Raw genomic sequence first — 20689 nt, 5'->3', positions numbered from 1 at the left:
GGGGGCTGAGAGGAGCGCTGCGCACCGGCAGGCTGCCGTTAAAGGGCCCGCAGCTTTTGGGAGCGAGCCGCTAGACGCAGGTGCGTGTGGCGCGGTGCCGGAGAGCCCCGGGAGGGCCGTTCGCCTTCGGGGCACCCGCGTAGAGAGGCTGCGGCGGGAGGAGCCCGCCGCGCCCGGGGGCCTGCTCGGTGCTTCCTCCCGCTGCCGAAGGCTTTGTCGCTTCACGTCCCGGCGGGTGCAGGCGGAGAGCTGCAGGACCCTCGGTGGGGGCATGCGGCCCCGGGCCCCGCAGGCGGGCACAGCTTGGGCCCGCTTCCAGTTTCCAAAACAAAAAAAAAAAACAAACCAGATTTTTAGCGTGTCTTACTTGTGCCCAAAAGCCAGACGCCATATCAATGCATCAGAAGGCATTACAGAAGTAGACTGTTAGCCCTAGTTGCAATCTTAAAAACGAGTCATTCATTTCCACTTGTGAAAGATTTTGCATCTGCTTATTAAAATAGTATTATGTGGTAAGACTTAAAGAATCTGTGCGGTTCTGTACTCGTGGGTTGTTGAGTAATACTCTGCAGATTGCTTCTGGAACGTGCTAAAGATAGGTGGTCTGTCAGGTGCGGTATTCTGAGAAGGCAGCTGAGCAAAGCCCTTCCATTTGATGTAGTCTTAATTGCCATGCTCAGCCTGCCACTGGATTACTTCCATCTGTTGTTGTGTAGAAAGCAAGAATTCCTTAATATTTACTATGCAAGTCAGAAATGTTAATTTTTCAGAATTAAAAGCTTATTTTGGTTAAGGCCACCTAATTTTGTGGACTTCCCCTATATTCTGATTTCCACCCATCATGTTCCAGCATGGGTAGAGAATGGCATCAGAAATCTCAAATATTGCCATCGTGCACAACATCCTACTGTTCAGGCAAACTTCTCTCACTTGCTTCCACAATCTTATTGCACAAATGCTTGTACAGATCATTGGTGTTGTAAAGCAACTGCCTTCATTTTCATTTGATTCTGTTAGCGTACCTTGAGTGCTGTCATCTAACTAGGAGCAGGTATGGTGACACCCGTGACCACATAAGAAAGGGAGTTGCATTCACTTCGTATCCTTTCATGTCAGGTTGATTACGGAGGCCATCGCTTGAGGTGGCAAGCAGATTGAAGAGTAGGCAGGCTACTGACCGCCAGCGTAAGAGCTGTTTCCCAAGGCAGAATATTTCTTCTTCTCACAGTACTGTAGAGGGAGGATACTGATGATTCACCACCTAGAAAACAACAGGCTACAGGTGTAGCGTGGCGGTGTCATACAGCATTCTGATCCATGTGCAGCAGCACCAGTAGCGTGCAGTTAAAGGATTTCAGTGTGTGTTGATAGGTGTTCGCAACCAGCAGCTGAGATAACAGGGAAGGATTCTCATGAGCAACACCTTCTGCAGCAGATGTTAAGATTTGATAATAATATCTCTCAGTAATTAAAAAATATGGTTCCTTAAGCCTTTAATAAGGACTACCGTTCGGACTAACAAAAAGCATCAGTCAGTTAATTGCTAATTGCTACCCCTAGATTAGTTTCTTCCCCTTGTCTCCAGAAGCCCCTCCCTTTTACATAGCACAGCTGCAAATCGCCCGTGTGGCTGCAGTGCGGTGGCGTGCCTAGCACTTCCCTTGATCTGCCAATGTCTTGTGTTATCAGCTGTGTGAACTGCTGGTCTCGAGACAAATGTGCACGGCATATGGTTCAACGGCGCCATTGCTGAATTCAGTCTAGTAATTGACTGAAAATCTCAGACTGCAGTACAAACATCTAAAAGTAAGAACTTTATCCTAAGAACTTGCAAAATGTCACGCTGGTGAAAGCACACGCGCTAGCCTCGGGTAGGTAACGGCCAGGTCAGCCAGTGAGCCCAGCTAACATACTGCACAGATGGAGCTGAATGTCATTGCTGCTTCCTATTTCATGACAGCAAGCAGTTCCAGGTAACATTTTTCTAGTGGTCTGTGGAGGTCATGGAAATCCTTTCCATCATCCAACACTGAATATCTAGTGGAGTTTCCTATTACTCCAAACTTTCTTCCATCGTTACCAAAGGAAAGAACAGCCACCACCCACGCTCTCAGTCCAGTGGATTCTTTGCATGTCTTCTTTCATGTTCTAAATCTCATTTCCTTTCCCAAGACTGTACCTATTTTTCTTAAAATCTTCTCTAGGTAGTCTTTTTTTTCCTCCCCAGTTAAAGGGTAGCCTTTTTTTCCTTCGACTTTTACATTGGGAGAATTAATATAGCATGTGAATTCTTTCATTTTTCCCTCATTCAAGGAGAGGGGCAAGCAAGACCACCAAAACCACAGAATCGGTTCTGTCACTGCTGCATTACCAGTTTAAGGACTGTGTTGGCAGTTGCCGTAGTTAACTCATTTTTCATTTAACTCACCACCCCGTACTTGCCCATTCCAAGATATTAACCAGGAGATCAAAACTGCAGAATTAAAAGTGTTTAATTATTTGACAAGTTAGTGTCAGCTGCCTAGAATTACTATTAGTAACCCTCTGCTATTGAAGATTGAGAATGATGGAAGTTATGTCCTGTTAATATTTGTTACCTAGAATATTCAATACTACTAGTAAAAGCAAGCACGGGTATTATCTGCAGCTATTCAAGAACAGAAGAGAGAACTTGGATATATTAATTCTTACGCTATTCTAGAACTCTTCCATAGTGATCACCTTGTTAATCCTCATCACAGTCTTGCATAAGTTATCATTGTGAAAGTAATTTTGTATATAATAAACAACTACATGTAACAAATATTGCAGAATCTGTATCTCTAGTTGAGATGTTTGAAATATTCAAATTTCAACAAAACCTGAAAGAACAGAAGATGTGAATTTCTTGTTTAATCATTTATCTTAATACAATGATTGCCAAACTTTTTTGATGTAGAAACCAGGGCCATAAAGCCTCATATAATTGATGAGTGAAGTGGGTAAGAGAAGAGTAATGGTTATTTGCTTATTTCTCTTCAAATATTTCGCAGTCCTATAGCTGCCCTGCAGTATTCTATTTAAACAGTGCTGTATCAGATTTGTACCACACAATAAGGATAATGTAAATTATCCTTTTCTAGCCAAGTGACTGGCAGACTGTTACGTGTTGCATCAAAGTGACTGACATACTTGTCTGTGAAACATCCCTAACGTGATCTCCGACAAATGGGAAACTGTTGAGGTCCATGTTCTGCTCATAAGACAGATCTCAAGATTTTCACGTACAGATGGAATGAACAAGGGAGAAAAGCAGGACAAGGCAACAAATTCTCCTGCCCAGCTTTACCAATGGGAGGAGTCTGGCACTCTAGAGCCTTGGTTTTGTATACATGAAAGTTTCAAGCTTGGCAGGTCTAAAACTATGTTTCCCTTCAACACAATTACGCAATCCCATCAGTTTCAGTTACATACAAAAACATGAATAATTGTAGCACATGATAGTTGCATAACACATGCAAAATCCTCATTTATATTCAACATATACTTTAAAAATAGCTGCCTGCTTTCATACTAGGTTAGAATAAGATAATCCTATATGGACTAGAGTACAGCTTTGTTGTTACAGTTGAGCAAACAGCTTAGTTACAGACTGGTGTCTTAAAATGAGCCTGTCTTTGTATCAAAATGTAATACGCTATCTCATTTTGTGCCACATAGTGCCAGATGCCTGGCCTGCTACAAGGCGTGTGGCCATTACACTGGAGTGACCTTTCAGAAGAGCATTCAGCAACTTTAAATTACAAATGTTTCAACCCACGTACAATTGCACAGTGTTCTATACCACTTACAAGATTTTTTTCCATGCTTATTGGGTGACTGCTTCACTCATCACTTGTATTTATTTATCAAATTTACTTTTCTATTTGTATGCAATTCAATTATTTCATATTATAAATTTAGTAATGTAGAAGGGATAGCAAGTTTTACATACAAATGATATATATTTTGCTCTCAGAACTACCACCGGTAACACTACTTGTTTAACAATACATCAAGGAACTTCACAGAGCCTACTGAAGTAAAGGTGGGGCATGAACAGACTGTATGAGATAATCATGATGCAGGGAAATCTGTAGGTACCAAATTTGACTCAGAAGAGGGAGAATAGTTTAGGGAAGTACTGTTAATCAGAATACCAAAACAAATGAAATATAATTCAGAATAAAATATAAATAATACAATTAAGCTCCATCTATTACACTAACTGTAATAAGAATCTAAGTTCCACAGCAGATTTTAGAAGAGGCAGACACAATATGGTCTCAGGTGACTGACATGTTCACATTTCCTAATTTACATTGAAATGTATATATGTCTATATATATATATATATAGCATTTCCCAGATTTTACAAGCATCTGTATTAAGTGTCAATATGCAGTCAGTTTTTTAAAAAATTATCTTCAACTTTTTTTATATTGGGAGAAATACCTCAATTTCACACAGATTAGGTCTTAAAAGTAGCTGATACATAGCAGTAAGGTCAAAGAAGGATCTGCGAATCAAGTAACTAGTTTCATATATTACCCTTAGCCATGTATTAAACTGTTGTGGTATATTCTGTCTTCCTGCAACTGCATACCTTGGCTGTATTGTATAAATTCGTACAGGAAGTGGTTTTTTGTTGTTCATTCTTTTATTAGAGTACTACTGGTACCTGGGGGGTTTTTTTGGTAACATAATAAGAAGATAATTTTCACATTTTTCCTGGTCACTGAATGGTAGTAAGAAGAATTAGACTCAAGAACAACCACTTCTTACTGAACCTACCAGATTTTTTACATGACACAGTTTGGGTCACCCTTCCTGATTGTTTTGTTTGTTTCTTTGTTTTCAAATTGCAATTAAAAGTAACGTGATGAAGTTTTGTCAGATAATCTCCTTTCAGTTTGTTTCCTTGTGCATTTGCCAGACTTTTAATTTACTCAGTTTTGTTACTTCTTCAAAGAACCTTAGAAAAAGTTGAAAGAATTTTCAATGACAGATCAAAAGATGCAATTTTCATCTCTTAGTGATCCTAAGTGGACTCTTTCAGTGAGCCACTTTACAGTCTGCAGAACCACTTTTCTTATAATCTAAAATTATGATTATGCTTTGCAGTAGTTAAAACCATGGTAAGTTAGATATTCAAATTGCTGTTGCTTTCTTCATTTTTTTAAAGAAGTACTAGAACATACATCATTTTTACCGAGATTAAAGTTACTTTATTGTTTTCAGACAGTTCATCTTACATTACAAAAATCCTTAGAGGTCAGCTCGAACTCCAAAACCTGGTCCTTTGGGTGGTTCAGTCAGAGAAGTAAGGCCACCAGCTGGCTCACAAGAAAAACGTCCACTCCTGAAAAATGAAGAGAGTTTTATTCATTGCTGGTATTGTTATAGCCTCAGATACTGTTCAATCACTGGATAGAAGACAGTTACAAATCTGACTTAAGGCTGAAGCCACTTTTTTTCTTCTTTCATTCTTCCTATTCATCCTTCAGAAATGTGTGATGCTACTCTTAAATAAAAAGGATTCCAAATTCAAGTAGTGACAGAGTTTCATAACTGAAATGCAAGATAGGACCGCTAGTTTTCTTATTTACTTATAGGTTGGCCAGACAAAAGTGATGTTGATTCCAGTAATACCCAAGGCAGCATCATATTTTTGTTAAAGATGCTTCCCTGTGTTTGGAAACTAGCTGTTTTAAGATTATTGGGTTTGTGTTCAAAAAAATCATTATAGAAACAATAGGAAGAGGTAACACACACAAGTCAAATTAATTCCTCTATTCACACAAACATATGTGTAGTTGGGTTAACAAAGAACAATGGGAAATAATAGATAAAGAAGTTCAGAAATAATAACCCTGTCACAAACTTGCAATCTTCCTGGTTTTTGCCAGAAATAAAAAAACCCAAACAACTCAGACAACCAACAGGCATTTGTTGATTTACATGATCTAGACAACAAAAATCCAACAGGTGATATCATTCCCCTATTAGGTACTAAGCCAAATCAGAACTGACATTTTCACATTTTATGCTCCTCTAGTCAGTCGTCAAGAACATGAAAAATTCTCTTCTCAGTTCCTTCCAGTTCTTTTTGGCTTTGAATATATAGAAAGGCACTGAATGCATGCCATTCTGTTCAGTAATTAATGCTTTTTAGCTGCAGGTTGTGAACTGAAATCACCGGAACAGAAATTTAGTTACTCTAAAGGATCAGCCTTCAGGTAGTTGGCCATTATTATGCAAATATAGCATACCTTGGGCCAGGTTTGGGAACTTTGCCAGCCTTCAGCTCATCAATTATGTCTTCAATATCTTTGGGTGTCAAATCTTCCTGTAAAAAAAAGAAAAAAAAAATCAGATCATTGACAAAACAGAAAAAGTCAGCAATGATGCTCACTGCAGCATTCAAAATCCATCAGATAGTGGCTCTCTTAGGTGTCATCCTAGCATAGGTAATTTTGATCCTGTCCATTAACACAAATACTGGTTCAAAGAATTAGGAAAATCAAAAAGCCTACTGTAATCTTAATGATAAAATTTTTATTTTACATATAGTTGCAGAAATTATGTTAAAACTAACCATGTTGATGTGGGTCATCTATAACATGGGTTTGTGTTTTCAGCTTCCTTGGTATATTGGTGAGCTGGGTCTCTGCCTACCCACTATACACATGCCATTGCACATACTACAAAATGGTGTCAGCTGTGACAAAAAAACGTTGTGGGTACAATTCTTAAAAAATTAATCAAACTGTGATAACAAAATAAAATATTTTAAAAATAAGTTTTTTTAAAAAGCTGGATTCAGTTAACACATTAATTCCTTTGGTCTGATGGCATCCAAGTGAGCCACAATTCAGAAGTCTAAAAGTTCAAAAATAGTGTTAAACCAGTCCATACTTTCCAACAGACTGCTTTAAAGTGCTTTTAAAAGCTTATCAAATACCTATGTAAAAATTCCAGATTTACGGGCACACCACTATCACAAAAATGCATCACCCCACTTGTATAAATCAAGACGGTAATTGAAAGGAAAAATACACGGATACACTGTGATACAGATGAAGTGTTCTAGGAAGATGACAAGAAACTAAAAGATGCTCTAGGTCATAAGTTGTCCCTGCCAATAGCAATCTGAAGTAACTGACCAAACCTTCAGGTTCTGAAACAAGTGAAAATACAGGTAACACAGCAAAGAAGTTTAATCTTTTAAAAGGGAATATCATACTTACATAGTAATTGTCATTTATTTGTACCATCGGTGCATTTACACAAGCACCTAAACATTCCACTTCTATCAGCGTGAAGAGTTTATCAGGTGTTGTTTCCCCAACTTTTATACCTAAACCAATAAAGAATATTAGGTTCAGGAATGGTTACTGAACAAGATTAATAAAGCATGAGTCTTAAGTACTCCATAGTCTTCTCATTACTTGTATTTTGGCCTTAAAAACATTTGCATAGTTAAATCCTCTTAAATGAGTCCAAAATGTTTCCATTAAACAAAGGATTCTAATAAACTGTGAAGTCAGTCTTCGGATACATTTTTGAGACCTCATTTACAGGTTTACAGGTAAAATCATACCAGTATGATTTACTGAAAGAAAACCCATGAAATGACAGTTCTAAGAAACAGAACAGCTCTACTCAGGAACATTTTTAGTAATCAATAGAACAGAATGGAAAAAATAGGGAAAACATTGCTTTCATGTGCTGATACGAAATGCATTAACATATAGGGTTGAGTACTGAATTCCCAAATTAACCAAGATCCAAGCATTAACGTTGTTAGCTACTAATTCATAAGCAACTTCCAAGCTCATACACAAAGGCTTATTTCCTGAACAACTCTGTACACATACTTAGCTTCCATGACACATTATTGTTCCAGTGATAGAGATACAGACGTTCTCCAGAGGGCAGGTTAGCCGAAATAACATCAGAGTCTGATCCCGACAAAATACTCCATGGAAGGAAGAATGCTGAAAAGCAGTTTTCCTTCATACTTATTAGAAGGGGGGGAAAAAAAGCTTAAAAGTCATCTAAGTAAGGCCTATGTCTCAGTAAGAGCTCCACAATCATCCCTAATGCTTTGATTTCTCAAGCTAAGAGTTTCAGTTAAAATTAAGCTATCTTTGCAGTAACAAACCAAGACAAATTTCATCTAAATATGCCTTTTCCAGACAACAGAATATATGAAATGCAAGATAATAAGCAGCTGTTCTGCAGCTTTATCACAGTGGTTCTCAGGAAATGTTAGCACAGCTTGTGACTTCATAAAAGGGGAAGAGTTGTTAGTTGCTGGTCTTATGGCCTCTTCTCCCCACAACCACCCAACAAGGAGGAAAAAAAAAAACCCAACCCCACACAAAACCCATGGGTTCTCTTTACATCTCGTATGATGCAGCACTCTCAACTGACTTTTTCCATGGAGAATTCATAAGTTGCGTTAACATCATGTTTGCCATCCAGAGGGACCTTGACAGGCTAGAAAGGTGGGCCCACGCGAACCTCGTGAAGTTCAACAAGGCCAAGTGCAAGGTCCTGCACCTGGGTCAGGGCAATCCCAAACATGGATAGAGGCTGGGCAGTGAGTGGACTGAGAGCAGCCCTGCAGAGGAAAGCCTTGGGGGTCCTGGTGGACAAAAAGCTGGACATGAGCCGTCAATGTGCGCTCGCAGCCCAGAAGGCCAACCGTATCCTGGGCTGCATCAAAAGCAGCGTGGCCAGCAGGTCGAGGGAGGTGATTCTGCCCCTCTGCTCTGCTCTGGTGAGACCCCACCTGGAGTGCTGCGTCCAGCTCTGGAGCCCCCCGCACAAGACGGGGATGGACCTATTGGAGCAGGTCCAGAGGAGGGCCACAAAAATGGTCAGAGGGATGGAGCACCTCTCCTATGAAGAAAGGCTGAGACAGTTGAGGTTGTTCAGCCTAGAGAAGAGAAGGCTGCGGGGAGACCTTACAGCAGCCTACCAGTACTTAAAGGGGGCCTACAGGAAAGATGGGGAGGGACTCTGTCAGGGAGTGTAGTGATAGGACAAAGGATAATGGTTTTAAACTGAAAGAGGGTAGATTTAGATTAGATGCTAGGACGAAATTATTTACTGTGAAGGTGGTGAGACACTGGAATAGGTTGCCCAGAGAAGTTGTGGATGCCCCCTCCCTGAAAGTGTTCAAGGCCAGGTTGGATGGGGCTTTGAGTAACCTGGTCTAGTGGAAAGTGTCCCTGCCCAACGCAGGGGGGGTGGAACTAGGTGATCTTTAAGGTTCCTTCCAACTCAAACCATTCTATGATTTTATCATCTTACTTAAGTAAAAAACCCCTCACAAAAACCTTTCGTATAGCATATACCTTAAAAATCTTACTTTGCATATAAAAAAGTGCCATAGCATTCAGAGTCGTCTCCTATACATGGGATAGGGCTGACTTTCTCAGTCCAAGGGTCGTATTAGAATACGCATTTCCTGGCAAACTGCCTTTAAAACCACTCCAGACAACGGCCTTTTCTGCTCTACTGTACTGAAATCTTTAGAAATAAAGAATAAATGCCATATCTGAAATTTGAAGTATTTAGTGTGTATTCTCCAATGATTTCACTCTGTATTTTCACTCTGTCCCCACCATATGAAAAATTTTACTTCAGTATCATTAAACAAAGGTAAAAAAAATTACAAAAAGTATATCACAAATTTGTGTCATACCAAGTTTCTTCTTAATGGCTTCTAAAATGCTATCAGAGTCTCGCAGCATGCAAGGCGTGGTAGTGCAGACCTGAATATGGTATTTCCCAACAGGTTTGCGATTATACATCGTATAGAAGGTTGCTACTTCATACACTCTCATGGGAGGCATTTCTAAAATTTCAGCAACCTGTGACAAGGGGAAAACAGACACTGTATTGAATTCTCACAGGGCATCAGTAAAGGCATTTAACAATAAAGTCACCTGTCCTCTGTCTGCAGTAATGGATAAATAAAGAGGGAGGGGATGGGTATTGAAGCATAACTGTATTCGAGTGCCAAGGAAAGGCACCTGAGTTACTCCGCTTGGAGTCACCCTGCTGAAGCACAAACTCCACCAGGCCACAGATTAGCACAGCGAGGAGCTCCAGTCAGTTCCCTCCAGCGTCTAGCATCATACAGAAGCCAGATGCGAGGAGTCAGCTGGGTTCCAGCTTTCATTGTCAGCTCCAGCTCATACTGCGCTTCTGCTCTTTTGCTGTATGAATGAACGAACGTGTACGCATCTGCCCACGCTAACCCACGTAAGCCGTTTGGTAAGGGAATACTTACAGGCTGGTACTACGCTCACCTAATTCAAATACAGCAGGCCTGTCTCGGGTTCTGTGACACACCAGGGCTGGCCTTAGAAACGCCACCGCAACATCTGCAGATTGGCGTCACAGCTAATAAATAGGGAGTGAAGCACGATCTCCATGGAGCCAGTTGTGGTGTAAGTATCCCTGACCTCATTAACCTGGAACCCTGGCAAACTGCTCAGGTTGAGAACTGGCTCTGTCTTCAAAAGTGTAACTGTTTTATGTTCCAGTCTCTATAGCAGGCAAATAACAAACCACAGAAAATATTTGTTCACTTAAAAATCTTAAGATCATTTAAAACAGAATATCAATCCGAAACTTAGAAAAAATAAACAAAAATACTTTTCCCATTCGGTATTAACGGCAATTTGAGGCTTTAGGCTACACTGTAGAAACAGCAGCAGACATAAGCTGCCCTTCTCTAAATGTGCGTTTAACTCCTTCAGTAATTTCTGTAATGCTCACAATCCTCACTTAGCATATCTTGATTGAATTTAAAACTTTTCACTTTAAAACTGATGACATGCCAGACTGTAACACAAAATATGATAGATTTACTCATATGAATACAAACCAGAATTTTTTATTTCTTGGTATTCGATTACTGTCATGCAACTTACCACTTTGGAGCAGTGTACTTGCTTGCTTATTTTGAAACAATTTTAATAAATAATTTCTCAAGTCATCCTGGCACTTGCTGTGAGGCATTATAAAACACTCACGACACATACCACACTAACACTGCTTTGCAGAAGTTTTTACAGGCCTAGAGATTAAGTACAACCCTGGTAACGTGTGTAGTGCCACTAATCTGAGAGAAGAAAAACCCCACTATTGTTCTCTTTTTTTCTTCCCCCAAATTCAGCAGTGAACAAAATTTTTCAAGTTTCTGTTCCTACTTCCAGGATGATTCTGGGAAAAGAGCCTATCTAAATAAGGCTCATGTAATTTTTGTTTTGTTCTGTCTGTAGTTTCTAGCAATGGGCTAACATTATGTAAACAGCAGAGCCCAGAGTTCCCTGGGTTAGTTTTCCCTTCTGTTTTTTAAAATGTAGTCTCATAGGGAATTCTCACAACTCTGTGCCACATGTACGCTTTGATAAATAAATGCCAATAGTCTAGTAGCATACGTAAAGAAAACAGTAAAATTATGCTTGAGAGAGAATTAAGTACTAAGTACCTTGTTCATAGCCGATATGGGCAACCATCCATGCTGTCTTTGGGCCAAATCTAGTACTGCCATGACAGCTGCAGACTTGTGTCCCCCTGGGTAGTTGTTTATGATTGCTTCTATTCGCTTTTTAAAGGGAAAGAGGAGGAAAAAATATCAGTACTGATCTAAAGACAAAGTCTGTGTGTTTAACTTTTTTTGTCTGCATACCTTTTGGTTTTCAGGTGTGAACTCAAATGGAGTATCTGGATTATTTTCAGGACTATCTCTGTGCTTCAGGAAAAGAAAGAGAAAATATGTAAAAATAGGGTTGTCAGGAAATTATTCAGGACAGATTTACTGTTGTAAAATATCTTCTCATTAGACAGTTACAGTTGAGTGGCTTGAATAAAACCAATATATTCCAGATAAAAATTTCATAGTACTCAATCATAAATGATTAAATATCTCTGGGAAAGTTATCAAAAATACCGGTAATCATTTCATCACTCTTAAAAATAATGACTTATTCCTGTTATTTCCTATTTTAAAAAGTATTTCTTGAGGAGTATGGTATTCTTATCAAAATATACATTTTTTTAAACACTGTTAATACAGTTTGGCAATTATGTTCAAACTCATCACAGGCAGAATAAGTGTCCTCTGGTTAACACCTTAATAAACAACAAGGGACTAAATCAACAGCCCATTTCTTCTTTTCCCACGAGACATTAACTATAAAAACTTGAAAATCCATCAAGAAGCTTGCTATATAATTAAAATATTTGCACATTCAAACACACATTATTAACCCATTTTAACATATTCTTTTGATTTGCAATGGATTTCAACATTTTAATTTTAGATACATTCTGAATCAGAGTGGAAGAAGCAGAATTTTGAATTCATATCTCCAAAATAAGGTATTCTATCATATTATTTTTAAGGTGGTTTTCTAGGGAAACATTGAATTGAAATTAGTTCTTCTATTTTCAGAAAATAGAAATTTCGAAGTCTTGAAGAAAGTGACATTTTCCTATAATAAAATCTTAGTTCTGACAAAAATCTTTATCCACCAGAAAAATTACCTGCACAAAATTTTCAGTTATCTCTAAGCAGCTCATTTAGGGTGTCCCTGAAATACTCCTAGCTAAGTTTCATTCCAATATACAGTTTTCAAATTGAGAAAGTTTCAAATTAAATGGAAAGTCTGGGGAAGAATGCAAACTATACTTGAGGCTTGATGTTAAAAGTAACCCACAACCAGCTAATAATAAAAGCTTTAAAAGTATATTTATGAGAAAGAAACCCATTCCACTGACTTCCACTTTGATCATTTTCTCAGGTAACCTAGGGTGATTTTGCAGTTTCCACACTGCGTTACTAAGCAGCGAAGGATTTAATGAAAAATCTTAACACTACAAGATACTTACATACTGAAAGATTGTCATTAGTGCAGAACTTAAAATACGTATAGTCCATAGCTATTCCTGGATTTAGAAATTTTAATATGGAAATATCAAAAGGCCAAATACTTAACTTCAATTACATTTGTTGGTCTAGCAAGAGATTCCCTTCGCTCATCCTGTCCGTATCCAGGAGCAGACAGTACTACTGCCACCATCAATTTGAGAGCATGTACCCCTACCACAGTTCCAAGTCAACTGTAAAAGTACTACTATATCTATTTCTCCACCAAGGATGACTTTCCCCTAATAACAGGACTTACAGAAAGATGACAGATTCCCTTTGAACATACTAGTATTTTATTAAGTATGAATTTATTGCTTATTGTGTGGTCTACAAGATAACATAAAACAGCTTTTAGGAACACAATTGCCATTATTTTAGACTGACCCTTCCAGAAAAAGGGTTTGAGTCCTCATATGTAGTGTTGGTGAGGGTTTTCTATGAATTTTAATGAAAGGTCTCAAAAAGAGGCTAATGGAGGAAAAACTGATTGGAAATACTGTGCAACTTTTACTTTCTTTCCCCTTACAGACCTGTTCTGTGTCTTAGCTGCACAGATCAAATCCATGATTCATGATAGGTATTTCCAGAACTTAACTTTTCCTTCTCAAATCTGCATGCCTGTTTTATTTCAGGCTGCTATTTTGCCTTCCAGATCTATTTGATACAGTTACAATTGTACTTGATCTCAATTTCTTTTGCAAATAAGTCTATTTGATTTATTAAAATCTCCCTCTTTGTCTAGAACAGCTGTTCTTTTCAGTGTATCATCTCTAAACTGATATCCTTAAATACCCTACATGTGAAGAGGAATAATAAAGACTTTATATCTGAAGCTACAGTTTGGCACACAGTTCTGTGCAGCAGGGCTCCAAGATACATTGTAAAGGCTACAGCACAGATGAACACTAAATAAGATCACGTCACCTTTTTTTATTTTCCTAAATGGGCTTCACCTAATTCTGTGCTGTGGAGAGTTTAATAGTTCTCATTGAGAGCTTACAGAGTTCTAGACCTACAAAGCTGTTAGGAATTTGTCAATCACATGTTCCCTAGTATTCCATCTGTCTGACGATGCACCATTTATCTGACACTTACATGAGCTGATTTGCTCCTAAATGGTATCGGTGCATTTCTGCCTTTTTTTAGGCTACAGGTTCTGCAGAACAAGATCAGAATTAAGGACACAGTATTGGAAGGAATGCTGTGTTACATCACAGAGTGGTTGAGGTTGGAAGGGACCTCTGGAGGTCATCTGGGCCAAACCCCCCTGCTCAAGCAGGGACACCCAGAGCTGGCTGCCCAGGACCATGTCCAGGAGGCTGCTTCTGAATATCTCCAAGGTTGGAGACTCCACAACCTCTCTGGGCAACCTGTGCCAGTGCTCAGTCACCCTCACAGTGAAAAAGTGTTTCCTGATGTTCTCTGAGGCCATTCCCTCTTGTCCTGTCACTGGGCACCACTGAAAAGAGCCTGGCTCTGTCCTCTTTGCACCCTCCCTTCAGGTATTTATAGACATTGATAAGATCCCCCCTCCCCCAGCCTTCTCTAACAGTCCCAGCTCTCTCAGCCTTTCCTCATATAAGAGGCACTCATAAAAAGAAACCAATATATTAAGGCTTCCTCCGTACACAAACTAAATACAAACAATTATGTCTGTACCAACTACAGCAGTTTGTTGAAAAGCAAAGTCAAACTCTACCCACACATTTTTTCAGATTCCCTTCTCATGCTCCCCAGTTTCCTGAAGTCTTACACAATATGTTTTCATTCCATGCATAGCTTGACTGTATCACATTTGTATTGCAGCATTCGGCCTAACCTACTTATAGCGTGAACAACGGCACTCTGAAGGCCTACCCAAGCCACACTGTCCCCACAGATGACGGTACTCTCCCACGGACGGTACTAAGGCTGCTGAATGTTCATCCTTTTTGCTACACCAACCTGGGAGATTTTATTATTCTTTTTCAGTGATCTAATCATCTTTCTTGACAGAAAGATGAAGAATTACAATATAATAACTAGAATAATTTAGCTTTCATGTATACTGCAAAAAAGTCTGCCTGAAACTTGACCTATGCCCTGTGGTAAACACCGGTCCAAAACACTGTAAACCAAAATGAGAGAACCATGTGGTCTGCAGGGGAAAAGATGTTTAGAGCAACAACCTGTTAAAAGTCCATATCAAATCAGCAATGAAAAGAAATTTATTACTTCTCCTCCAAAGGGAAAGTACCCCACATTGACTATTCCAGCAGAACTCAAGATATAAACCTCTCTTCAATTAGGAACGGTTGAAGTGCTCTCAGACCCAAGTATTTCACTGACCATCTTCACAAGTAACTAAAACTATAATATAGCAATTATCTAACGCTCTGTACTGAACCCCTGTGCAGCCCTACGACAAAGCCCAGATCAGGGCAGTTGATGTGTTAAGGAAACTCAGTCCATGTGTTGAAAACCACAAAGTAGAAGAGTTAAGGTTTAGCTGTTAAGCAGGCTAAAGACAGGTAAAAGTCAAACATAGAGAAGGCATGAAAGAAAGAAAGGTAACTATTGTAAATAAAAGTATCTTTGAAATCAGGCCTTCCCTAGCCCTCAGAAACGTGATAAATTTGGAGCAGCTCTCTTACGTTACTACGGACAAACAATCTATCTAGTTTTAAACTTGATATACTCTTTCTGGAATTGTGATCTAGCTGCCTGTGATGGCACCAAACTGAGTTTAATGGTTGAGAGAAAGTATCTTCTTGGCTGTTTCAGAATAAAAAGAAGTTTCGGTAGAAGTTGTCTTGTTTCTGGTAACATGTAAGGAAAAAACTTGCATGAAAAAAGTTTGCAAAGGGAGGCATAGGTACGCAAACCAGAACTGCCTTTTAATACTAGATTTTATGACAACCACGTCCCCTGCTAGCCTGTCCCCTGCTGTTACAAAACGAATATGCTGTATGCATTTCCCTTCCTCACATATAGATTTCATATATGGAAAGTGCAACAAGAAGCACCAGTATCCTTTGCAAAACAAAACCAAGACACTTGTGTGTAAACTGACATACAAAGAGGACCACCACAACAGGTTAGAGTTATTCCCAGGTAAGCCTGCTGTTCCTCAAGCAGTTTTTAACAACCTTTGACACTTCATCTGCTTGTAATATTCCAGAAGGCTAAGACTTTTTTTAAGTTGGGTTTTCTCTAGAGAACTCTGGGCCAAAGAAGTCCCATTTTCTGACTATGCAAACACCTAGTGTTGATTAAAATAACACCTTCAGCTCGGATCAGCAGGACGAGTTTCCCTTGAAACTTGCTGTGAAGGTTTTTAGTTGTAGTTAGGGCAAACAATTACACACACACACACACAATGACATCCAACTGTCTTCTGCCTACAGCTTTTTACTTCATAGAAGAGCAAATATTACCCTATTAAAAAAAAAAAAAACCCACACACAGAGAAACAATTTCCCATGCTCTTCTAGCAAAAATTCTGTTGCGGAGTAAAAATAAAAGTCGTCAATGACGCTATTAAATACACAGCTGCAAATCACAAGTAGCTAACTAAAACACACAACTTTACTTTTCTACTTCCTTTTCTCTATTTTCAGGCTCCTCCCTCCAGCAAATAATTTCAACAGTTACATAAATCTTGAAAAATGCCTGGAGAATTTACAAAGCCGTCTAGCTTCATATGCCAGGCACCAACATCCATTAGGGTGCCAAAGACACCTTTTGCCTGTCTTCAACAACCTCAAACCATATGTGAAGTTTCCTAAGTTGTCAGCCTACACTGTTTCCTCTATTCCTTGAATACAGCTCTCACTTCATAAATCATCAGTGCCTGCTCAGGTTTCCGGAAAAGTATATGAAGCATGTATTATAATCCCATTAACTTCATCTTATGGGAAAAACTGTAGAGACAGCTGCAGAAAGGCAACAACAACAACCTGTCCAAAAATGCTGAGCTGCTGAGCACCTGCTTTCAACGAAGTGGTCAATTCTCTAGTACAATGCAGATTTTTACCCCATGTTGGAAGAATGCCAAATTATTCAGCTGTTAAACTGCAGACTACATAAAGCTCTGAATGGAGCAGAATGGGACGATACACCTCTCAGAGATGCTTCAGGTTCTCTTCAGAGGTAGACAGACAACACATCTCCTTTACACATTTAAATTTGAGGGCTTTTTCTTTTTTGCAATCACTATTACTATTTATACATATTATGATAATGCCTAATGGCCTCAATTGTGAATCATTATGCAACATGCTATATCACATATAATATGAACAAGAACTGTACTTTTCAACTCCTAGTAAACAGGGCTAGACCTGGACCTAAGGGCAATTCTGCGGCAAATTTTAGAAATCAAGAAATTGCGCCTGCAAAAAGTTTCATGAGCTTCAATTACAAACTCAATTAACTCCAGTAAAAAAAGGAAACAAGAATGGTTTTATAATGAAATGAAGTTTAAGGAAAGTCTCATCTGCACCACACACAAATGCTACTAATATCACCATTACTATTAAGAACAGTTTTTACTATATAAGGAAAGAAACACAAGGCCAAAAACTAAAATAAAACCTTTTGATACTCCATCGTAACTCTAATAAAAAGTTCTACTGAAAAACCGCTTCTTTGTAAATGCCAGCAGGCTTCTGTAGCAAAGTTCTGCCCATCAGAAGCTTTTAGGCAGATTAAAAAAGCACATGCCAAGCTCTTTTTGCACATTCCCCTAACAGTAAGGTAGAAAATTACGTACCACAAATAATGCTCCTCCACTGGCATTGCACACTGCTGTTCTATGTAAGTATCGGATTTGTCTTATCTACGAACAAAATAAAGTAGATAGTATTAATAATTTACATATTGCTAGTGGCTGCTTTCAGAACCAGCTTGATTTCTATTCTAATTGTAAGCCATTAATTCTACTGTCATCACTAATAATTTAAGTCAAGAAGAGACTATTAAGGGCTCTCCTGTACTATCAGGAGAGCCAACTCACCTTAACCATTTCAGACAATGTAGAACTTAAAGGATTTAACTTCAAACAGATAATACTCTGCCACAGCTTAAATTAAGTACCTTGAATACAAATTCTCATCAAACATTTCACAAAGAATTTTCCCATTTTTTACTTTATATCCTACGTGATTTAAATTGAAAGTCTGCAGAAACTACCATTACTACTGGCATTCTTCTCTAGTATGCATTTACATGCTTCTTCAGCTTTTGTCTAACTGAACAGTGGGAAAAGGCATAAGAGGACAAACGTAAAGTAAACACAAATGTGAAATATAAACAGAACACAGACCCATATGCAAGTTCTGTTCAGCTATTCTCTGTACTCTCTGTCTGCATCCGTCATGCCAAAACAGATCAAGATTTCTAGATTCTGTCCAGTATTACTAAGATCATTTGATAATATTATCTTGTCATAAGTAATCACTCCATAACAAATTTAGTTTTATATTCATTTTTACATTGAATTCTAGATCGATTTTGAGATTTCTTGAAGTATAGTGTATTAAAAAGAAAAACCCTCCTTAACTACTTAATTTCTGTTACTGTGTAAAATTTGTGGGACTTCAAGTGGGTCAGCATCAAACTAACAAAAATACTGTCCCAGGGTCAGATCTGAAATCCAAGCCTAAGTACCAAGGAACTACAGTCTCTGCTCATCTTTAAGAGCAACATGATCAGCTCAATCTTTTCAGCAGCAGATCACGTAGTTTCACCTGCAGTGTAGTTTCACACGACGGCTGCAGTCTTTCCCTGTCATATGATCAGTCCTTCCAGGAAGCACTGGATTTACTATGCAATTACATGTATTACATTGTATGTATCCACTTCCACTTTGTGCAGCAGCCAGGAAAGCAATTAATCTGCCATTCTGTGTCAGAGGCCAAAATGAACTCTGGGATACACGGATCACTCTGTGGACTGCAGATTGTTCCTGAGTGCCACCTTTTCCAGGAGACTCTCAGTCTAGTGTCTTTATCGACTGATGTGAAGCACATCAAAGGAACTGCATTGCCATGCCAATTTGAGTGCTCTCAGTGAGCCAGACAACGTATAAAATTCAGGCAAAACACTTAAAGTGTAAGTAGAGCATGCAAATACAACTGAAATTCTGCAGACAACGCTGAAAGGAGCATATAAATGAGGATGTGATGCTCTGGTATGAATCATACTAAGTAAATAAAACACATATGCAGTGTTGCTTCACAAAGAAGCACTTCAGATGAAAACCCTTTATTCCATCCGAAGATATTGTTCTGTTTTCAAGAACCACAGATGTAAATTCCAGACTTAAAGAAGAAATAGGATGAACCCCCGTTTTTTGCACTGATCTAAAGCATTTCAATTGGTGTCAAGAGTTGACTCAAAAACAAATTAAGGGGCTTCCTTCCCATGGCTAGTCTTACGTATATAGGCAAGTCGGGAATTTTATTTCCACTTGGGAAGCCTCCCAATAACCTACCATAAGCGCCAAGCAGTTACTGCTGGAGCCTTTTCCGCCCGACACAGGCAGTGCAACTCCGGAGCCGGTCAGGTAACCCCGGCAAGCCCCGGGGGAGACACCCGGCAGCGACGCCATTCCACCGGCTGTCCCGGGCCTTTCTGCCCCGCCGCAGGCCCCGGCCGCCCGCTCACTGCGAGGGCAGCACCGACCGACCTCCCTCCCACCCCCTTCCCCGCCGCGGCCTCCTCCAGCCGAGCGGGCGCCCTGCCCCAGCCGGCGAGGAACAGCCGTGCCGCCGCCGCAGCAGCCTCCCCCCTTACCGAGCGTGCGACCCCGGCCCGCAGGGGAGCGCAGAGGAACATGGCGCCGGCGGCAGAAGCGGCGACCCCCGCCGCCCGCGGCTTCCCTCTCCTTGAGGCCTAGGCTCGCCCTCCGCGCAGCGGCAAGGAGACGCGCCCCGCGCATGCGCCGGCCACGCACGGCTGCGCGCGCGCGCCCGCCAGGCGGGCGCCTCGGCGGGAGCGCGCCAGCCGTTGGCCGTTGTTAGCGCCGTTAGCGCCGTTAGCGGCGGGAGGTTTGTACCTTCCGCTGCCGTGGCCGGTCATTCCCCAACGCGTGGGTTGCTGCTCGCTTTACTCCGCTAGCGGGTATCGTGACTGCCTGTTCTGGAAGGAGAAGTCATCCAGACTGTCCCTCCTGCAGGTGTTGGATTCCTGCCCTGTCCGACGTGGAAGGTTTGTGTCAAATAAAGGAAGCAAACCACAAGATCCGTATGAGAATTTTCAGTGGATTTTAACCTTTTGTGACATATGTCAGTGGGAAAAAACAAATCCCTTTGGACGCAAGCGTCTGTAATAAATTGGGGAAAATTGCAGAAACTGGTGCGGTTATTTTTAGTCCTCCCTTTTCCCCCTTTCTACCCAGTTCTGTTGATCAGGGTATTTAATGTTGGAACTGCTTGCGTCTATGTTTTGACCTCCCTTGATCAGAGAAAACAAGACTAAACATTTGTCTTCTTGGCCTTTGATAAACATTCTCATTTTACAGTATCATTCAGTCAGTACAGTACAAATATTGGAACTGAAGAAAATCTGAGTAACACAGATTCTTCTTTGGATGCAATAGGTTGTTAGAAACATCGGTCACAGGTCCATCCTTGTGTAGACTTGTTCAGGTCTTCCGATGAGGAATGCAAATGTATCTTTTTCACTGTAAAATAAATTCACATTTTGCGAATAACAACGAAGAAGGAAGTA

The 20689-nt window shown here is 40.0% G+C and overlaps 1 protein-coding gene across 1 annotated transcript; it reads right to left on the bottom strand.

Moving 5' to 3' along the window:
* Nucleotides 1-5244: 5244 nt before the first annotated feature.
* Nucleotides 5245-19636, bottom strand: NDUFV2 (NADH:ubiquinone oxidoreductase core subunit V2). The gene is made up of 8 exons (XM_082316230.1): nucleotides 19452-19636; nucleotides 17730-17795; nucleotides 11735-11797; nucleotides 11534-11650; nucleotides 9737-9905; nucleotides 7269-7378; nucleotides 6291-6367; nucleotides 5245-5380 (listed from the first exon to the last, which is right to left on the bottom strand). The coding sequence occupies exons 1-8, from the start codon at nucleotides 19566-19568 to the stop codon at nucleotides 5287-5289; spliced, it is 813 nt and encodes a 270-aa protein (XP_082172356.1). The 5' UTR covers nucleotides 19569-19636; the 3' UTR covers nucleotides 5245-5286.
* Nucleotides 19637-20689: the final 1053 nt, after the last annotated feature.

Source organism: Platalea leucorodia (genome assembly GCF_965183815.1).
Source record: "Platalea leucorodia genome assembly, chromosome: 1".
Classification (NCBI taxonomy): Eukaryota; Metazoa; Chordata; class Aves; order Pelecaniformes; family Threskiornithidae; genus Platalea; species Platalea leucorodia.
Note: the sequence above shows the minus strand (reverse complement) of the source record. Positions and strands in the feature narration are given on the sequence as shown.